Here is an 18,065-nt window from a genome sequence, read left to right on the forward strand (position 1 = left end):
AATAGAAGGTGGTGGTGAGCTAATTTCTTGAACTACTGCAGTTCCTGAGGTGTACCACAGTGCTGTTAGGGAGGAAATTTTGGGAATTTGGCTCAGTGACAGTGAAGGAACAGCGATATATTTCCAAGTCAGGATGATGAGTGACTTGGAGGCAGCTGCATTGTCTTGGATGGTGACAAGCTGCTTCTGGCGATTGTTCAATTTGTAAGTGATTGATATCTGTTATCCCTTTGTCTCATTATATGTTTTCTACATACTTGACAACAGACAAGGGGCCATTCATTATGATTGGTCATTTAGACTTACAGTGAGCTTGGAGGCATTACTCATTTGCTTTGGCAGCTAGGCCAAGTTTGTGAATGATACATGTTCACTGCCTATTTAGATAACAAAGCCAGGAAAGGTGCCCTAAGGTGGCCACTGTTGTACGTAGTTTCTTCTGATGCTCAGAAGCCAAATTAACTACTCAAATGGATCACTGGAGAAAGTCACCCAGAAGCGCAGGGTTCTTTTACCACCTTACTGTGGAGCTGGCAGTTCCTGCCACTTCATTGCCTACTGTCATGACTATTGAGCTGGTTCTGGGTCACCAATCATATGTAGATCACCAGCCTATCCTAATGAGGCAAGCCAATTAATTTATCATGCTCTCACTGCCAGCTCAGCAGGACATGTCATGATTCAGGCACAGTCCAATTCTAAAGTTATTATTTTGTAACCTCACTGATTCTAAAAGTTTTAATTTACTTTCTGAAAGCAACAGTTTTAAGCAGCAGGTGGGCTTCCATGCATTGACTGACAGTGAGGATACTGAACTATTTGGGCCAGATGCGAAGGTAAATGGTGATATTTTTCAGTCTGTCTAAAAGGTTACATAGGATGCTAAATGATCAATCATGGCAATTGGACCTTATGCCGATTGTTTCAGTTGGCTTGTGATCTACTGATGATCTTACTGCGCCAATTATTATGGCAGAAAGAGGAAACTATTTCTCAGGCGATGACCTAGTGGTATTCTTGCTACACCATTAATCCAAAACTCATCTAATGCTCTGGGAACCCAGGTTCGAATCCCATATAGCAGATGGTGGAATTTGAATTCAATGAAAAGTCTGGAATTAAGAATCTGATGACCATGAAATCATTCTTCTTGTTGAAAAAAAATTCATCTGGTTCTCTAATATCCTTTAGGGAATGAAACCTGCTGTCCTCACCTGGTCTGGGCTACATGTAATTCTAGAGCCACAGCAATATGGTTGACTCTCAACTACCTTCTGAAATGTCCTAGCAAACCACTCAATTTCAAGGGCAACTAGGGACGGGCAATAAATGCTGGCCAGCCAGCAAAGCCCATGTCCACAAATTTATTTTTTAGGCAATCCATGCAGTCATGTGATTACATTAGGAATACAGAAAAGGGACAGATTACTCTGCCTCAGAATTGCATAGGTATAGTGTTGTTCTGGATTTTGAAATCAGACATCTGCATATGCAATTAAATATAGAAATTTAAGAGTTGGAGTTCTCCTGCTCCTCAAGTTTCACTCCATCGTTACCTCACCAAGAAACTCAGCATTCAAAAATATGGTGTGAAATTGTGCTGCTTACCCACCAGATACCCATAAAACGTGACAGAAAAACCAATGCTTGCCCATTCAAATGGCACTGAAAATTTAGTGTAGAGGCTCATTCAGATTTTAATTATTGTTGGAGATTGTAAAAAAGTTTTGTTTCTTTGATCTCTTCCTCTTAATTGCATTATTCTCCCCCTCCCCCCTTTTGCTTTATGTAGATAATTTTATATTAAATTAAATATTCAACTTTACACTTCTTTCTTTAGACTTTTGAGTCTTAACAGGGATTCCACAATCCAAATGGTAAGACAAACTTGATTGTCCTCTTCACATTGTCCCAGATCCCCTGTAGATGACTACACACTGCAGACTTATTTTCAGTTAATATGTTTTTACTTAGCATGGTAACACTTTCAAGAATAATGCAAGGCTTTTGGAAGAGGCCTGTGAGTAGGGAAGGCTTTAAAAACACTACTTTAGGTATTAGAAATTTCAATTGGTGAAAAAAAGGCAATCTTCCCCCATAAAAACATCTTGAATAATTTAATTGGTTCATTACAAACCATAATGGCTAAATTCCAAAAGCCTGGCTTTACTCTTGGAAGTGTCACCATGCTAGCTAAAAATGTATAGCTGAACATGGGTCCTGCAGTTTGGACGTTTTGTTGTGTACACCTTCCTGGGATTTATCAGTAACATTTAAGATTATCAATGTTTAATGTAAATTTTCATTATAAAATTGACACGTTTATTTACAGAACACCACTGATGGCTCATATAGTAAGATTCCAGTATAATTATTTGGATTCAATTCTAAGTGCACAATCCCTGTCTTATTACCCCATTTTCATTCTTATGTCAACATTTATTATGAAAAGTTGTTGGGCTGTAATTAAACTTCCTTCCCCTAGCAACACCCACTCAATGGAGGCACAACATAGGATAATATAGAAATAAAAGAATGTGGAGTTAATATTGTGACATCTGGTCCAATTATCATGCAGTCTAAAAGAGATTACATTTGATCGTGCATTGCCAAACAAGATTTTTAACATATCAAAAGCCTTAATATTTTCTCATTCTAAATTCTAATGTTCACATTTATAATAATTTCTAATCTAAATTTGAGTCTCTAATGAACCAACCCATCTTCCACACTGGGGAGGCACTACAACACTACCATACATAGGAGGGTGTAATTACAGCACAAGTTTAGATTAATTATTCCACTATAAATGTACACTTAAGAATTTATGATGGGAGTGGGTAAAATATGGCTTTAAAATGGGAACTGAATGACAGCTGCATGCTCAATTATAATTAGCTTCTGACCTATAAAACTGCTTCACCTAAAGACTATACTTGGTTTTAACTCCCAATGACAGATCAACTAGTTTGCAATACATGTTAGAAAAGATCAGATTTGTGGACAGCAAGTGCAAAGTATAAACATACATTTCATGTTAAGTGACTCTCTGCAAACAACACTAAATGAAATCTGCTAGTAATAGATTTAAACAATGAACACTAAATTATGTATATGGTTGACTTTGATTGCAATTCCAGATTGATCATCCCTCTGAATGAGCTCTCAGAGATCTCTGAAATATATGTCTTAGTCCCACAAGAAGTCATTAGACAAAAAAATTAAGTTCTTTTTGACAACACAAAAATGTGAAAATAATGCAGATGCTCAGTGTATAAAAGCAGAGCTTAACTAAAACATACCCCTTTTCAAATATAATGTAATTGGGAGTTAAAAAGATTGACTTGAAGAATAATGTGTGTAATTACAAGTTAAACAAAATTCAAGCAGTCTTTAGGCCTGTAAATTATCTTTTTTTATTTCTGTAAGACAAAAACATAATTAAACAACAGGCCATCTCATGTAACCCTTTAAATACACCTAAAAATCAGTATCAAAAGTGCAATTTATAATTTAGAGTAATTTTTCAATATATATACATACAATATTATGCTATCAAAGAACATACATTTTTCTGTAGAAATTTCTGACCCAATATACAAAATATTCAGCTGCTGTGTCCCAAAGAGCTTCTCGACAAAGACATTAATCAGTTCCGTTATTTACTGGTTACTTTTCCCCCTATCACCCTGATTTCTGATGGCTAAAATGCAATTTTGTAGTACTTAAAATGTCCAAAACTGAACTCTGCACCATTTAACTGCTGCACAGTAGCCGGACCAGTTCCTAATATTCATTAACATCCACACCCAAAAACATTTCTCTATTTTCTTTTAAAAATCCCAAGCATAATACAGGAATAAACGCATAATGTTGCAATATTCTGACAAATTTGAATTAATCACCGATTTTAAAATGATGATTGAAGTACTATTTTTTGATACAATTGAAGACTTTTTTGAAACTATATATAGCAACCATTAAGCATATCATCTTCTAAACATGAAAGTGGGGAGATGAAGAGAAGGAGCAGAAAAAAATTTAACTGAATGTACATGGCTTCTCTATTGTTGAATCTGAAGGTGAGCTTTAATGCAGGAAATACGAGGGATTGATCAAAGCACTTTAAAGAATGCCTAGTGGATTTCAATGAAAAAATACAATTTTGGAAAAAAATACTTTGGGCATTTCAGCCATTTAGAAGCAATCATCTGAACTTCTGCCCCCACAAGTTTACACCTTGCCCTAATAACATGATACTATTCTCCTTTAAAAAAAATACCTAAAGGTAAATGCTAAGGGTTAAATGGCATCAAATGTTAAGACCACAGCATTTCCTGAGCCAACAGGTCAAAAAAGCATTATTCTAAAAGCTACAGAATGTTCTCCGATGAATTAAAGTTCAGTTTAGCAGCAGATAGACATTTTTTCACAGGATTTAAAAGTATTGATATTAGGTACTGTACAAGAGAAAGGTGGTAAAGTTCTCCACCTGATTCATTTAGAACAGTGATCCTGGTCTTAAATCCTACTTTAAAGTTTATGCAAGCCACTTTAAAATTAATTTTATCAGCCTCTTACATTCATCTAAGTCATCAGCCAGAATGGGTGTTCAGATTCTTTTGAAGTTGAACTGCTATTAATCTACCTCCACTTACACATCATTCTGGCTTTAAACCAGGGCAATTAGTCAGACTGTCAAACCATATGTCAGAGGCATGGGCTAGTGTGCACTACAAAGAGGCAGCAAGCAAAAATTCTTTATCAGTTTGATTCAAATACATGACCAGATTTTAAATTAATATGGGAGGTAGGATTTTTTTTTTTACATAAAACTTACAAATTTATAGGTACCATACGAACAATGTACTTGGATTTCCATAAACAGAAATGCAAAACAGAGCTGAATGTACAAATTGTCTAAATGGGAGCTTGAGATATTACATTCATCTGTGACTGAGTTCAACTAAGCGCTTAGGAACATGGACCATATTTTTCTGGCAAACAAGTTGATTACTTCAATTGTTACACTGAAGTATGCTGGAGCAGGTTAGCAATGCAGACAACTAATGCAGGAGACATTATAAGATGCTACAATGAAGATTAATTATATTATACATAATAGTGGACAACCAAAAATTTATAAGAACTGAAATGGTTTATAAAGAAACTAATGGATCTTAAACACAATCAAATTATCTACATACTATATACAACGGAAGATAATTAGTGCACACTCCAATATGGCAGAACAGTAGAGTGTTTCACTTTAGTGAGACATTTAAAATATGGTCTATTTACTTTTTCATGATGCATGGAGTCAAAAAGCAATTGGAATTACTTTTATAACACTGTCACTTTACAGTTTTTCTGGGATAACAAAAATACTTTACAAAACGCATTTAATTCTTTGACACTAACAAATTATGTCACTAATATTTACAAGGCTCTACAGCTCTTTGCCTGCCATTGCTCCTGCCCTGCATTTAACATCGACTCATAGTTAATGCTCCTTGTGCATTAGATCACTATCCAGCAATCAGCACCAGATTTTTTTGTGAATAGAGTGCCAATGTGTGAATAGATGGTAAAACAAAAGAAATACTTGAACTTAACGCAAGTTGACACCAAGTCTGCTGATATTTTATACATTTAGCTTGTGGAAATTGAAAGTAGATACAATTGCAAGGTTGATACCAGTCAAATATGTTTTAAGAGGTGTAAACACCTTAATAATCCAGAATGTCATACTCATCTTTGGCAGGAAATTTTGTTCACATTTGTTAATATCAACTGTCATTGTTTTTGGTCATTTACTTTTAAAAGGGAAAAAAATGTAATCCCAGTAGTTCCCAAATTTAAGAATGTAAAAATTATGTTAATTAAAAAGCCAACAGGATGAAGCCAGAGAGAGATCAATCTGATTGAACATCAGTTCACTTTGGTTTCATGCGTATGCATTTAGCATGCATCACTTTCTCTTGTGTCGATTTGAGCTCTGGAACTGATATCACAGCATCAGTTCAGTGTCACTTACACAGCGTCCCTTATACACAGCTGCTACAGCTTTATTTCAATGTGCTTTCACAATAAGTAAAACTGTTCTGCTTACATGGATATTTTTGCTTTACCATTACATTCAGTATTACTCTAGTGTGACCCAAGCTTTGCAAACAAGACTGAAACATTCAATCATCCTCTTTCTTTTGCATGGTCTCAATGCCTCGTTTCTGCAAAGATGAGCATTGGGAAGTGAATAAGGTGGAACTGTTCTCCTGCATTCTACATCCATTTAATCCCTAGACTGGTAGAAAAGGATATAACCAGACTCAGAGTTCTTTGAGATATCAGATGTCAGTCCATAGAATTCTTCAATGGCTTGCGCATCTATTTTCTGTGTGGTTGGCAACATAAACATTGTTAACAATTTTTAAAAAGAGCAGAGTTTAGTTCAGTTCTAAGAAACAAATTTAGTGCAATAGTAGACCCAAATGCCTCATAAGTCAAAGCTTCTGCCCCAATAGTAAACATACTATACATGAAATAAAGAACTACACAGGTACATGTCTTGCTGTCAAAAGTCCTCACTTACTACAGCTGAATAATAACCTACTCTATCAGATGGGGCAACTCTCTTCTTGACAAATCAATAGGGGCGAAATTTGTCTTCAGCAGCAATATAAAACAGTAACAGTAAATCAGAAGTGACTGGACAGAGCATAAAACAGGTCATCTGTTTTGCCTCACCAACCAAGAAGGGTTTCACCCTCAATGTTTGACTAGATATTTTGTTTAATTGATGGAATCTTCACTGTAGTTGTAAATAATATGTAGATTATTAGGAAAACATGTAGGAATTACTGGTTGGACCATTCAACCCCTTTTGCCTGTTGTGTTATTCAGTTAGATCATGTCTGATCTATACATGAACACCATTTACCCACTTTAGACCTATATCCCTCAATACCCTTTACTTCTCGTGATTTACAACAAAGTTTAGAAACAATACTTGAACAAGGTCTTCATCTCAGAATCAGAAAGTGATCTTTGAAGTGTAATTGATCAGTCACTTTGTGAAGCAGAACTGCAAGTGAAGTACAGTAAACATAAATTAACTGCACGATTGCTCCAAAATATTTTTTGAAAAGGTAAAGCTACCCTTTCTTTTGTGCCTCAGTCTGGCTTTGCTGCCACGTTGTATGTTACTGAATTGCTGACTGGAGGCAATGTAGGATCAGAACTTCCTCACCATTGGACATCATGAAACTCCACTAAGTATTCTGCCTCTACCCAGTTCTAAAGCATAACAAAGGCCAGAATAAGAAGGGACACCTAAAAGACACCAATCAAGACAAGTTCAATGTTTAAGAATTGTACAGTAGTTCAGCAGAATATTTCAAACAGGCAGCCTATAATCTTTTCTCCATCTTCCCTCACTTTAGAATAAAAAAATCAAACACAAAGAATCACTTCTGAAAGTACTATGTATGGATATCTGCCAAAAAGATGGGAAATTCTGACAAGTTCTGTTCCAAATTTAACATTGAAGTGAGATTAGAACTATGCTTTGAAAGTTTGCCAGACAACAGAAAAACCACATTCCTTAATCGAGCTACTTATACTTTGGTACAGTTAATAACACAAAAAAAAATGACTTTTAGACCTGCAAAGGCACAGAGATTTATATAGGAACGCATTCAGCCCTTTGGGTCTGTCCTGGTTCATTGAAAGAGCTGCTAATTAGGCCCACTTTCTGGCTCCTTCCCTTAGCTCTGAAAATCTTTCCTTTTTATGTATACACCCATGTTCCTTCTGAAGGTTATCAAATCTACTCCCACCACCACCTTTTCCTAAAAATATTTTTAGAAGTCTCCATTAAAATAGTGATGTTCTGAAGAGTAGGTTAACAAAGTTTATACTTTTTTTGTTGTAATACAAATATTTTTTTTCCAGAACAGTGAAGCCTAACATGCTCAAACATAAGATAAAAGATGGAGCTATACTAAGTATTTCACAAAAGTCGACATATATATTTTACAAATTAAACATTACATTCTAGAAATCCCCAAAAGCTGTGGATATTAGGCCAGTTAGTGCTTTCAAAACTGAGATTGTTACTTTTGATTTGATAGATATGGATATCAAGGGATATGGAGCTAAGATGGATAAATGAAATGGAGGTACAGGTTAGCCATGGTCTCGCTGAATGGAGGACAATAGACTTAAAGAACTGAATAACTATAGGCTGTTCCTATGTATACATCTGGTAAGTGATCAAGCTCTATGTTGTGAAGGTTTAAAACAGTACTGGAGTTTTTGATAAGAGTAAAAATATCTAAAATAAATAACTGAAAATAATTCAGTAATTAAAGTTAATTGGTATCGCAGGACAGGTGGTGATCCGTCAAGGCTACAGCATGTGGGAGCTAGTGGATACCACGGTTACCCAGGCCAAGTACATCTGCAGTTAACTGGGTCTGCAGCTTGAACAGCTTTGGCTCAAGATTCATTGAACTGGAGACTGAGCTGTGGACACTGCGACACATCAGGGAGGGAGAGAGTCACCTGGAAGCTTTGTTTCAGGAGGTGGTCATGACCCTTGTGATCAAATCTTCCGGTTTGGAAAGTGGTCAGGGGCAGGAGGGTGTGACTGCAGCTGTAGCAGGTAAGATGACCCAGAAGGGGCAGGAATATAAGCCTCTGCAATTACCCAACAGGTTTGAGGTTCTTTCAGCTCATTTGGATGAAAGTGATGTTGCAGAATGGATGAGCTGACTGACCATGACACAGTGGTCCTGAAAGCCAATTAAAGTCGGGAGAGCACTTAAGAATCTAGTGGTAGTAGGGGACTGACACACTCTACTCTGGGGTGGAGAAGAACTTGCAGTAGGAGGGGGAGAGTCCTATTATCACATTCTACATAGGTATCAACAACATACGTAGAATGAGGAAAGAAGTTCTGAATAGAGAGTTTGAGGAGCTAGACACTAAATCAATGGTTTTCTACGCCATGGTATACCTCCGTACTAAAAAAAAAATTGAGGCACATCTCCTATTTTTTTCAGTTTTCTTCCCTTATAGGGAACTTCATTTTTAACTTCTTCCATCCCCTTGCCTGTTTTTTTAAAACCACACTTTAAACTGCTCCGTCTCTCTTGCAGCTCCAAGGGAATTTGTACTTCTTGAGTTTTTGCTTTTTGTGTGGGCGCATGGGACCTTTGTCTTCAGCTCGAAATCCCGTTGGTCATGCACATGGGCCTGACCAACATTAAAAATCTAAACCAACTGGTGCCTGCACAGAAGGTTCAAGATTCTTTGGATCTTGACGATGCTGGCCAAAGAACTGAAGACAAAGGTTAGTTTTAGTTTAATTACATGAATTTTGAATCCTCTTGAAATCTTTTCAAGGCACACCAGGCACACTGGTTGGGAACCACTAAATTACAGAACCTCCAAGGTTGTAATCTCTGGATTAGCACCAGGGCCACGTGCAATTTAGCATCGAGTACGTAACATTAGAGAAATGAATATGCAGCTCAAAGACTGGTGCAAGAGAAATTAATTTTAGTTCGTGGGATATTGGCATCAGTCCTGGGGAAAATGAGGACTGTATCTTTGGGACAGCCAACTTCTGAACCATACTGGGACCAGTATTCTTACACAATGCATAAGAGGGTTTTGCAACTAAATAGAGCAGGGAAATGGTTCTGGAGAGGGGATGCACAGACTTACAAAGCAAAAGGATATGGCAGCATTGCAAGGCAGCTCTTTAGATAACGATATCCAGAGTGTGACAGAAAGGGACAGCATGTGCAAGCATTAAAAAAAGAGGAAATAGGGTTAAAGGAGTAAAACAAAATGGTAAAAAGGAAAAAGGAATGGCTCTTGAATGCATGTAGTAAAGAATAAAGAATATTACAGCACATGAACAGATGCTTTAGCCCTCCAAGCCTGCACCTACCCATGCAGCCTGACTGAACTAAAAAGAACAAAGAAAATTACAGCACTTGAACGGGCCCTTTGTATTCAGCACAAAATAAATGACCGTAGAACCCTACAGTGCACAAAGAGGCTCTTCGGCCCATCGAGTCTGCACTGACCACAATCCCACCCAGCCTTACCCCCACATCCCTACAAATTTTACCTGCAAATCCCTCTAACCTACACATCTTTGAGCACTAAGGGACAATTTTAGCATGGCCAATCAACCTAACCCGCACATCTTTGGACTGTGGGAGGAAACCGGAGCACCCAGAGGAAACCCATGCAGACATGGGGAGAATGTGCAAACTCTACACAGACAGTGATCCGAGCCAGGAATCGAACCCAGGTCCCTGGAGCTGTGAAGCAGCAGTGCTAACCACTGTGCCACCATATAAATGAATTAACCACACAAATTGACGTTAATCAGCATGATCTCATAGTCATTACAGAAACATGGTGTGGGATGGAATAAATATGGTAGCAAGAAATAATCTTGGATTGGAAGACATAGAATATGGATGACCGTAAGAAATAACAAGGGGAAGAGGGCATTGGTGGGAGTGGTCTATAGACCTTCCAACAATAGTTATACTGTAGGATGGAGAATAAAGGCACTACGTTAATCAGGGTTGACTTTAATCTTAGAACATAGAACACTACAGCACAAACAGGCCCTTTAGCCCACAAGTTCCACCGATCACATCTATACCTACCAAGCCATAGAACTATCTGTAACTTCCAATGCCATTAGATCCCATATACTCATCCAGAAGTCTTTTAAAAGACCCCAGTGAGTTCGCCTCTACCACCACCGACGGCAGCCAATTCCAGTCACTCACCACCCTCTGAGTGAAAAACTTACCCCTAACATCTCTTCTGTACTTGCTTCCCAGCACCTTAAACCTGTGTCCTCTCGAAGCGACCATTTCAGCTTTGGGAAATAGCCTCCGAGAATCCACCCTATCTACTTGTCTCGACATTTTATAAACCTCCAACAGGTCGCCTCTCAACCTTTGTCTCTCCAGGGAGAAGAGACCTAGCTCCCTCAACCTAAGGCATGCCTCCCAATCCAGACAACATTCTTGTAAATCTCCTCTGCACCCTCTCAATAGCTTCCACATCCTTCCTTCCTGTAGCGAGGTGACCGGAACCACGCACAGTACTCCAAGTGGGGTCTGACAAGGGTCCTATAAAGTTGCGGCATTACCTCCCGACTCCTAAACTCAATCCCTCGATTAATGAAGACCAGTACACTATATGTTTTCTTGACCACATCCTCCACCTGCGAGGCCGATTTAAGAATCCTACCGACCCAGACCCCAAGATCCTTCTGCTCTTCAACCCAGCTAAGACTCCTACCCTTGATATTGTACTCCTGCATCCCATTGGTCCTGCCAAAATGGACCACTACACATTTATCCACGTTGAAGTCTATCTACCACTTTTCTGCCCAGTCTTGCATCCTATGTCATGCTGCAACTTCTGACATCCCTCCAGACTATCCACAACACCACCAACCTTCGTATCATCGGCAAACTTACTAACCCATCCCTCCACTTCCTCATCCAGGTAATTTATGAAAATGACATGAATCTTCATGTGAATTGGGAAAATGAAGTTGGCAGACATGGCCAAGAAGAAGAACTTAGAGTTTATTTGGTACAGTTTCCTAGAACAATATGTTGTGGATAGTCATTACAGAAACATGGTGTGGGATGGAATAAATATGATAGCAAGAAATGATCTTGGATCGGAAGACATAGAATATGGATGACCGTAAGAAATAACAAGGGGAAGAGGGCATTGGTGGGAGTAGTCTATAGACCTTCCAACAATAGTTATACTGTAGGATGGAGAATAAAGGCTTAAACCAAGGATCAGGCTTTGATCATATGTAATGTGGCAGGACTAATAAACAATTTGAGTGTAAAAGATCACCTAGTAAATAGCAATCATAATATGCCAGAATTTAGCAATCTATTTGAGAATAAGAAACATAGATCAGAAACAATTGTGCTAAACTTAAATAAGCGTAATTACAAAGGAATGAGGGCAGAGTTGACCGGCGCGGACTAGAAAAGAATTTTAGCCGAAAAGGAGTTGATCAGCAATGGCAGACATTTACCAAAATAGTTCATGACAACAAAGATATATCCCAATGAGGAAGGAGATAAATCAATAATGGCTTTTCTAAGAAGTATAGTATTAGACTGAAAGAAAAAAAAACTTAGTGTGGACAAAGGTTAATGATTGGCCAGAAGATTGGGATAAGATAAATTAGGAGGATAAACAAGTAATATAAAAACGGACAGTTTCTTTAAATATATAAAAATGATAGTGGGAGTGATTCATTTTGGTAGGACAAACTTGAATGCGGATTACAGGGTCAACGGCAGGCTTCTGAGGAACAGAGATATCTTAGAGTTCATATCCACAGATCTCTGAAGGTTGCCACTCAAGTGGATAGAGCTGTGAAGAAGTCTTATAGTGTGTTAGCATTTATTAACAGGGGGTTTGAGTTTAAGAGTCGTGGCGTTGTGCTGCAACTATACTGGACCTTGGTGAGACCACATTTGGAATAGTGTGTTCAGTTCTGGTCAACTCACTATAAGAGTGATGTGGAAGCATTGGAGAGAGTGCAGAGGAGATTTACCAGGATGCTGGTAAATCTCCTCTGCACTCTCTCCAAGGCTTTTAATTTTTAGCTGGATATGTTGCAGTTGGGGTCAGGACACTGGGGAGTGAACATCTTTCAACTCTGCCAGGAGAAGCTGGACAGGAAAAAAAAGAGTTGCAAAGGTGCAGGCTTCCTAAGGAACGAGTTACTGTCCAGAATACCAGGAAATTTGGACAGAAAGAATGATTAAGACAACTGGAGCTAAGAGAACAGAGACCAAGGTATTGTTCAGAAGAATTCAAGGAAGAGTAAACAAAGTGCTCTAAGTTAAAAAGGCAATTGCAGTAGCCAGTTTTAAAGTGTGACAGCAGACACCAGAGGTAATTCAAACATTTGATGCCATTATAGTAACAGCCTGGGAATTTGAGTGTCTAAGCAATTGTGAACACAGCATGGTGGCACAGTGGTTAGCACGGCTGCCTCACAGTACCAGGGACCTTGACTCGATTCCTGGCTTGGGTAACTTTCTCCCTCTTTCTGCATGGGTTTCCTCCCACAGTCCAAAACATGTGCTGGTTTGGTGCATTGTCTGTGCTAAATTCTCCCTCAGTGTACCGGAACAAGTGCAGGAGTTTGGCGACTGGGGGATTTTCACAGTAACTTCGTTGCAGTGTTAATGTAAACTGACTTGCGACACTAATCAATAAACTTTAAAACTCTGAACAGCTTGTACAGCAGTCAAGACAAAGAAATCCTAAAGGATGAGTTGGAAAGCCTGGACAAGATTTTGGGGGTGTAGTTTGAAAACTCTTGTGACAGTCATTTTGGGGGATGCTGAGATGAAATCCACAGGCACTAACTTGAGTTCAGAACAAAATGTGTGTATTTAACCACAGCCAATCGGCATGCTTAAATGGAACTGTGTGTTAACAGAATCATTGTAGTTTAACATCTACCTTGTAATTTGTGTTAGTCTTAAAGTCTGTGTTTAATTGTTAAAATAAGGGTGGAAAACAAAGTATCATAATTCAATATTTTCATGTATAATAATTTCTTTTGTTGTTAGAACAAATTGACAGTCCTATGACTCTGTTCCTCCATGTTTTATAAAAAAGTAAAAGTTACAGTCATCGGGGCCAGAGCTCCATTTTGGAATCTTCCAGTTCAATTACAACATCTTTATTCAGGTTTCTGCTATTACACAAAAAAAAGCTAGGAAAAATTCACCAGTTAACCAGTTAACATTGTTAAGATCCCAGATATACTGGTTAACAACTGCATCAATAACAATTTTGCAGATATGGTAAAAAGTGTCATACAAATGTCCATGCGCTTTTTAACTCAAAGTTAAAGTTTATTTTGTTACTCACAAGTAGGCTTACATCACAATGATGTTACTGTGAAATTCCCCTACTCACCATACTCAGGTGCCTGTTCAGGTCAATGTACCTAACCAGCATATCTTTCAGACTGTGGGAAGAAACCAGAGCACCCGGAGGAAACCCATGTAAGCGTAGGGAGAACATGCAAACTCCACAAAGACAGGGACCCAAGCCGGGAATTGAACTCAAATCCTTGGCACTATGAGGTTACAGTGCTAACCACTGTGCCACCTTACCACCCCACTCAAGTTTCAAGTATAATGGTAAAATAATGTTCTTAATTAGTGGCAATATTTGACAATCACGCAGCATAATCGAATCACACCGATACAATGGGACACAAAAGTTGCATTCCAAGCCTGTACTAATTGCACAAAATAACTTTGAATAAACATACCTCTACTATATCATCATCAAACAGCAACCAAAAGTCATGGCTCTTTACTATTGCAATGTAATGCCCTCGATTAGGACCACTAAAGAAAAGAAACAATTAGCATTAGCACAAAATCTCCCTTCAATGTTTCTGTAGTGTCAGATAAATTTTATACTAACAAGAGTTAAGAATAAGTGTTGCAGTAAAATTCTGGCTTTTGAAGATGAAATTGCCGATCCATCATTTTCTCCTCACAGCTCGTATTAGATTTTGCCAGAAAATCTGGCAGGGAGCCTAGGATATAGTGATTAATTCACATCTTAAAGGTTTAATCAGTTTTGCACAAAAAAAATGCTACAAGGGATATTTAAAGTCTCAAAAGACTGCTGCTGGCTATATTACATACAGATAAACCATGTTATGTTTAACAAAATATTAGATTATAGGCTGTCATTAAAGAAGGCTCCAATAGATTTTGATCCAGTTTTCAGATAATAAAAAACTAATTTACAGTATTAGTGCCAAGCTCATTTTGTAAACTAATATCAATATGCAATAAGAAAAAAAATGCTTAAAGCCATTTCAAAATGCTTTGTGATATTCTTAACTCATCAGCTAAAAGTGCTTAAACCACCACTGGCTTCAATCTCCTGTGTATTACCACAGCTGAAAACGTTTCCTTTAGACACAACGGAAGTTCAGAAAAATATTATCTATGACAACTGTTGGGCACTTTTTAAAACTTTGAATGAAATATTAGGCATCACGGTAGCAAGCACTGCTGCCTCTCTGCACCAAGGACACAGGTTCGATTCTGGCCTTGGGTATGTGTGGAGTTTCACCTTCTTCCCCGTGTTTGTGTGCGCAGGTATTTCCTTCGGGTGCGCCAGTTTCCTCCCACAATCCAAAAATGTGCAGGTTAGGTGGATTGGCCATGTTAAATTGCCCCTTAGTTTCCAAAAACATGGAGGTTACGTGGATTAACCACAGTAAATGATGGGGATAGGGTGGAACAAAGGGCCTGGGTGGGATGCAATTTCAGAGAGTCACTGTAGACTCAATCATCTGGATGGCCTTTTTCTGCACTGTCAGGATTACATGGAATATAGTGCAAATGTTTCTCGTTCATCATTACACCTTATAGATGTATTGGCAGGGAGGAGTGGAGCAGATGGTGCAGATCATCTATACTGGGGGAAGAGTGCAATTAGAGTAGAAAGTTCAGAGACATTTTCTATTATAAAATCGAACAAAGCAGTTTAAAATGACAAGAGGTGCCCAGGCAGTATATACAAATGAAAGACATACATTTGTATATGAGTATGAGTTTGCAAATAGGTTTTGAGTATTTGGATTAAGCGCATTCATAAATTACAATCAATACAAGTGTATCATCACCCAAAAAGATTTGAAGAGCTATAGGGGAAGGCAGGGGAGTAGGACTAGCCGATTTGCGCTTGCAGAGAGCTGGCATGGACATGACAAACTGCACTCTTTCTGTGCTGTAACCATTTGATGATTCAATCCATCCATTACTTTGTGCCCAAATGGAACAGACAAAAATCTAGCTCCTATAGTCTAGCAGTGACAGTAATACTGAGATGCAATTCCACAAAAGCAAGATGCCGTCGCAGTAAAGCTTAACTATTAAAGACAGTGCAGAATCTGTGCCTGCTCATATTCTCATTTTACATTCATGAATGTGCATTTTCTAAGAAAGGCTAATGGATTGTGATAAGAAACAAAAATGCAGGTTACTTTTTCCCTTTGTTAGCTCAGAGATGCTGAATGCAATTATACAAATCCATCATAAACAACACATCCTTCAGCTGTGCAGAGCGCTATTCTGGAATTTTACTTGATTTTGTTTGGGGAGTTGTGGGGGATTAGCAATGTCTTTTCTGCCCCTTTCCTCAGGGATGAAATGGTCGGCCAGAATCCTAGATATAGCACAGTATATACCCAAAAGAGATGGATTTTTCTCATATCCTTAAGTGCAAATGGTACATTTAGTGCTTACCTTCCACAGTGTACCACCACAGCAACCAGGTCATACATTCTGTCTGGATTCGTGGCATCGCCTGATGTGTTAAATAGTCGGAGCTCGAGAGGAAAGACTACTCTGTAGGATAACTTTGTGTATCGATGTAATTGATCCATATATTTGAATCTCTTCAGGTGAAGAGCTAAAATCATAGGCAGTTTTTTTACTTTCATCCTACAAAATAACAAAGGATTATGTGACAAATATAATATAATTCTATTTTGATAATCTCAAAAGGCCTATCAGATTAGAGTCAAGTTTTTTAATTTACACATTATTTAGAGAGCTATATTTTTCATCTATTGGTTAAATTATGATTTTTTTAAAAAAGCTCTTCCATGTTCCCTGTCCTCTTCCTCGCTAAATCTTAATTCATCCAAATGACATCTGTTAGTGCGCCACCAAAAAGCAGTCAATGCTTTTCTCAGATGAGTTTTGGAAGACAAAAGTAGATGGAGAGAAAATGGGGAACAAGCTGAATAGATAAAGGTGCGTGAGCTAGATTGGTTTAAATGTTTTATTTTCTTGTGGTATTAACTATATGCAGTTAAGACAAATAAACAAAGCAGCCAGTCTAAATTGGTTGGAATGTCTTAAGAGTTAATATTGCATAATCATGTATGGTTTTTTTTTCCTGATAATTCAGATATTTTTTGCATTAGAAATTAAATTATCCAATAACTGGAGTTATGCAAAGTTAAAAAAAGTACAGCAGGAATTTAATGCTTAAAATTACATGAGATCACTGGAACTACACCACTTGGTATTAAGACGAGAAATGTATAATACGGTTTTCAGTAACTTAAGGGTGAATTAAATAAATGCAATTACAGTAATACATTTGGTCCCTAAAACAACTCAAAATTATTGAAATTGCAACCAGAGGAATCACTTTTAGTCATTTTTAGAATTTCTGGAAACATCTTGCAAATAAACTAAATTTGACATCTGAAGCAGTTCTGCTCATCAGTTTGCAGTGAATCTGTTCCCCATCACCAATATTTGATGACAAAGAGCACACTGTCTGCAGCAAGCAATGACAACCAATGCAGAACTGTGAAGCTTCTTGGTTGAACGGAGTGAACATTCTTCCCAGCAATTGCACAAAACTAAAATACTGAAAATTAATGAGATGACCACTTAGCATTGGACCAATTCATAAGCTGCCCCAATTCTTATCATTTTACAGGTTTGTGGATCTGAGACACCTTGAAATCAGAGGCTATTTCTGATATAGAAAAACCAATAGGGCAGTTCTGTCTGAAGACTCAGTCGAAGAGAATATTGGTTCCTTAAGTTCTGCTTTTACTTGTCCAGACCAATGTGTGTGTTATCCAGTTATACATTCTTTTCTGACACAAAAATACAGCAAGAAAAATGGCCCAACAATGGCTTACAAAACAAATTGAGAATAGTATTACATCGAAAAAGGATCGCAAAGTTGCTAGAAAGAGGTAGCAAGCCTAAGGATTGGGAATTCAGTAAAGGAGGTCCAAGAAATTGATTAACAAGGGAAAAATAGAGCTTCAGAGTAAATGTAATATAAAAATGTCCCTTAAAGTCTGAAACAGGAGAATTTATAGCAGATAACAAGGAAGTGACAGAGCAATTAAACAATTACTTATGTTCTTATGATCTGTGTGGAGGAAGACACACATAACT

General features: G+C 37.9%; 1 protein-coding gene across 2 annotated transcripts in view; it reads right to left on the reverse strand.

The window, feature by feature from the left end:
- Positions 1-3,409: 3,409 nt before the first annotated feature.
- Positions 3,410-18,065, reverse strand: part of usp12a (ubiquitin specific peptidase 12a) — a 41,869-nt gene continuing 27,213 nt past the window's right edge. For both annotated transcript variants that reach the window (XM_080197390.1, XM_080197391.1), the window contains 3 exons: positions 16,380-16,577; positions 14,381-14,459; positions 3,410-6,394 (listed from right to left, as the gene is read on the reverse strand). In XM_080197390.1, the coding sequence (XP_080053516.1) occupies positions 6,293-6,394; positions 14,381-14,459; positions 16,380-16,577 (379 nt within the window). In that variant the 3' untranslated portion in view covers positions 3,410-6,292. The remainder of the gene's footprint in view (positions 6,395-14,380; positions 14,460-16,379; positions 16,578-18,065) is intronic.

This window comes from Carcharhinus amblyrhynchos, chromosome 10 (assembly GCF_965287045.1).
Source record: "Carcharhinus amblyrhynchos chromosome 10, sCarAmb.v2.hapA, whole genome shotgun sequence".
NCBI lineage: Eukaryota > Metazoa > Chordata > Chondrichthyes > Carcharhiniformes > Carcharhinidae > Carcharhinus > Carcharhinus amblyrhynchos.